This window comes from Palaemon carinicauda, chromosome 1 (genome assembly GCF_036898095.1).
Source record: "Palaemon carinicauda isolate YSFRI2023 chromosome 1, ASM3689809v2, whole genome shotgun sequence".
NCBI lineage: Eukaryota > Metazoa > Arthropoda > Malacostraca > Decapoda > Palaemonidae > Palaemon > Palaemon carinicauda.
The window spans coordinates 109,146,931-109,150,195 of record NC_090725.1 but is presented as its reverse complement, the minus strand read 5'-3'; the positions used below and the strand labels follow the sequence as shown (position 1 = coordinate 109,150,195).

At 36.4% G+C, this 3,265-nt stretch overlaps 1 protein-coding gene across 1 annotated transcript in view; it reads right to left on the bottom strand.

Annotated features, from left to right (window-relative positions):
- Positions 1-631: 631 nt before the first annotated feature.
- Positions 632-3,265, bottom strand: part of LOC137642886 (uncharacterized) — a 132,663-nt gene continuing 130,029 nt past the window's right edge. The window contains exon 10 of the mRNA XM_068375755.1: positions 632-1,640. Within this exon, the coding sequence (XP_068231856.1) occupies positions 858-1,640 (783 nt within the window). The 3' untranslated portion in view covers positions 632-857. The remainder of the gene's footprint in view (positions 1,641-3,265) is intronic.

Here is a 3,265-nt window from a genome sequence, read left to right as displayed (position 1 = left end):
AGAGGGGGTTCCCAGCCCCCTCGTCCCGTCCCTTTTAGTCGCCTCTTACGACATGCAGGGATAACGTTGGCGCTATTCTAATTTTTATAAACTATAAAAGCTTACAAAAAAGAAAAAAAAATAATGAGCTCTCAATAGAGAATATTAGATTGTTGCCTGTACCATAACCAACTAATCAATGAATCATGGCCATACACTTTACATATGGATGGTTATCTGGACTTTTCCAAAGGTTCAATTCTACTGGATTTGTGAATTTAGTTATATTTTCTACAACGGCATTGGGGCCTGAGAGGCTATTCCAATGCATTTACACTACTTCTCTAACTAAGAGCATTACTTTTCTTCTAATCATGTACCAAAACCATCTTCATCTGATAATTGAACCTTTTTAAGCTGAGGTTTAAATCTATTTTCATCTTCTAAGTACCAGATCTCTGCGAGTGGTATCTATACATTAGTGTCCAATTATTTCAGTGCTAAAAGGAAAACTAAAGTTAATTCCTTTGGCTGATATGTATAGTTTAAGTTTACAACATCAACTTTATTACCCCGCTAATTACTTTCAGGTCTTTTAAAGGAAATACACTTACATCATGCATGGGAATTCTGGAAAAATACATTGTAAATGTAAAATTTGCGAATTTATTCAGTTTTACTGTACAATAAAAACTAAAATGAACTAAAATTGCTGATCTGATATACATATATACATGTACTGTACATGTGTGAAATGAAGCACGGTCTGATTCTATGTCAACACTAAACATTTAATGTTTTGATTAAAATATTAAAATAATTATCAAGGTACACCATGACTTCCTTCCACTAAAGGACTTTGTTTTCAATACGAGTAATTATTGTTCAGTATCCCCTGCGAATACATCATCATCAGCAGACTCCCAGATATTTTTCTCTATGATATAAGTTTCACTTAGACTTCTTACACAAGACTGGAAATTTTTACAGTATATATTACTATAAACGGAATCACTTTGAGGTAGAGAATCCAAGATTTGATTTTGAGGACTCTTCACAAAAGGTTTCTTTACGCTCGTATGTTCAGATTCACTTAACCCGTCTGTCAAACTTTTTGAATTATAGGATGGGGATGGTATCTCCCATTGCTTCTCGGTGGACCTATCAAAATTCAACCCTTTAGCGGTGTTATAAGGTGTTGGGGCTTGATCTACCTTTTTCAAAAAGTTTTCATCATCACAAGACAATTTATAAACATGTGACGAATGCAAGGAATCAGGGTAAAGTGCCAAAATGGTCATCAAAGGAATATTAGGTGGTGCATTACAAACATTTCCATTTACAGGGGTATTAGGTGGTGCTGGAGGATGAATTGGACTATTCCTATATCTGTAAGGAGGAGTTCCACAGGTTTTAGGAGTCTTGGGTACATTTATGTCTTCTTGCAAGTCTTTCGGATGTTGAAACACTTCCCTGGAAAGAACACATGGGTGGTTTCCAGGCGTACTTCTTCTCGACGCTGGACTTCTCGTAGCAGGAGTACAGACTGATACTTCCTCCTGATTGTGATCATCTGTCGGTTCATTTTTTTCAAGCAACTTTCCATTTTCCTGGAAACCATTCAACTTTCCATAAGCCTTTGGTTTGTCCAATTCTCGTACCTAAAATATAACAGCAGTCAATAACACAAAGACATAACCCAATAATAAGCACGCATAAATACTAATTCAAAAGTACAACAAATCTGATTCCTTTTAAAGTAATTGAGCTCAGTAAATCATTCAACTATACTTCACAGTTACTTAAATTATAATGCCTTTCCTGTTGTAGACCTAAATGCTACTTTTATTCATACTAATTTTTACTCTGCTGCCATTTTAAGAAATGAAATCAAGAGGAATATTTATACACAAATTTTCATATATACTAAAGAGCAATGTGTCTGGCAACATATATAAATATATTTCTTTCCTGTCATGCTCAGCAGCATTACCACATTTATGAATACCCTCTAGAGGGAGTACTTATACCCTGGTGAGAGGAGGGTACCCCAAGAGGTACACTCTGGAAAAAACACTATCTTCCATAAATTGCCAAAAGGGGGAAGAGATGGGGAGGGTTGAATCTGCATGTGCATATCTATCTAAATATTTAGCAATGATGTTTGGCTGGTCACGTACAATAATTATACACACACACATACAGTATATGTATACAGTATACATATTTTTTTTTTGTTCCTCCCAAAAAGTATAGAAACAATTTAGAGATAAGACAGAATGAATAACTTGCATTTTAACTACTGAAAAATCTATTGCCCTTAGAAAAAGCTATTCAGGATCCTAAAATTTCATCCAAGGATCGGTAAATGCTGAGCAAAAGACTATTTGTGTACCTTGAATCATCAACTGACAACTATAAGTGTCTCTATATTTAGTTGAAGACCTTTTCATTAGTGCATTTTTCCCCGATGGTTAACATTCTGTTTCGGAGCAAGCTGGCCTAAGCACCAGACACCTGTTGAGATACTACTGCTATTGAGTTATTGGGTCCTTTGACTGGCCAGATGGTACCACATTGAATACCTCTCTGGTTACAGCTCATGTTTCCTTTACCTATAAATACACTGCTTAGTCTATACTATTCTTTACATATTCTCCTCTTTCCTCATACACATTACATTAAGATGACCAAAAAAAATTCTTCTTCACTCAAGTGGTTAACTACAGCACTTTAATTGCTCCGTGGCTACTTCCCACTTGATAAGGATAGAAGATACTCTAGCTATGGTAACTATAGTCAATTTCTTTTAGCGATGCAGATTTGCACAGACTCGCAGCGGTGCCCTTTTAGCTCGGAAAAGTTTCCCGATCGCTGATTGGTTGGACGAGATAATTTTAACCAATCAGCGATCAGGAAACTTTTCCGAGCTAAAAGGGCACCGCTGCGAGTCGGTGCAAATATGCCTCGATAAAAGAAATAGACTATAGCTCTTCTAGGAGAGGGATACTCCAAAATCAAACAATTGTTTTCTACTATTAGGTAGTGCCATAGCCTCTGTACCATGGTCTTCCACTTTCTTGGATTGGAGTTCTCCTGCTTGATGGTACACTCAGTCACACTATTCCATCTGTTTTCTTTCTTACTTCCTTCCCTCACTGAGTTATTTTCTCTGTTGGAGCCCTTGGGCTTCTATCATCCTGGTTTTGCAACAAGGGTTGTGGATTAGCTAGTAATAATAATAATGTAATGATAACAAAAACCACCACATGGGATAACAAAACAT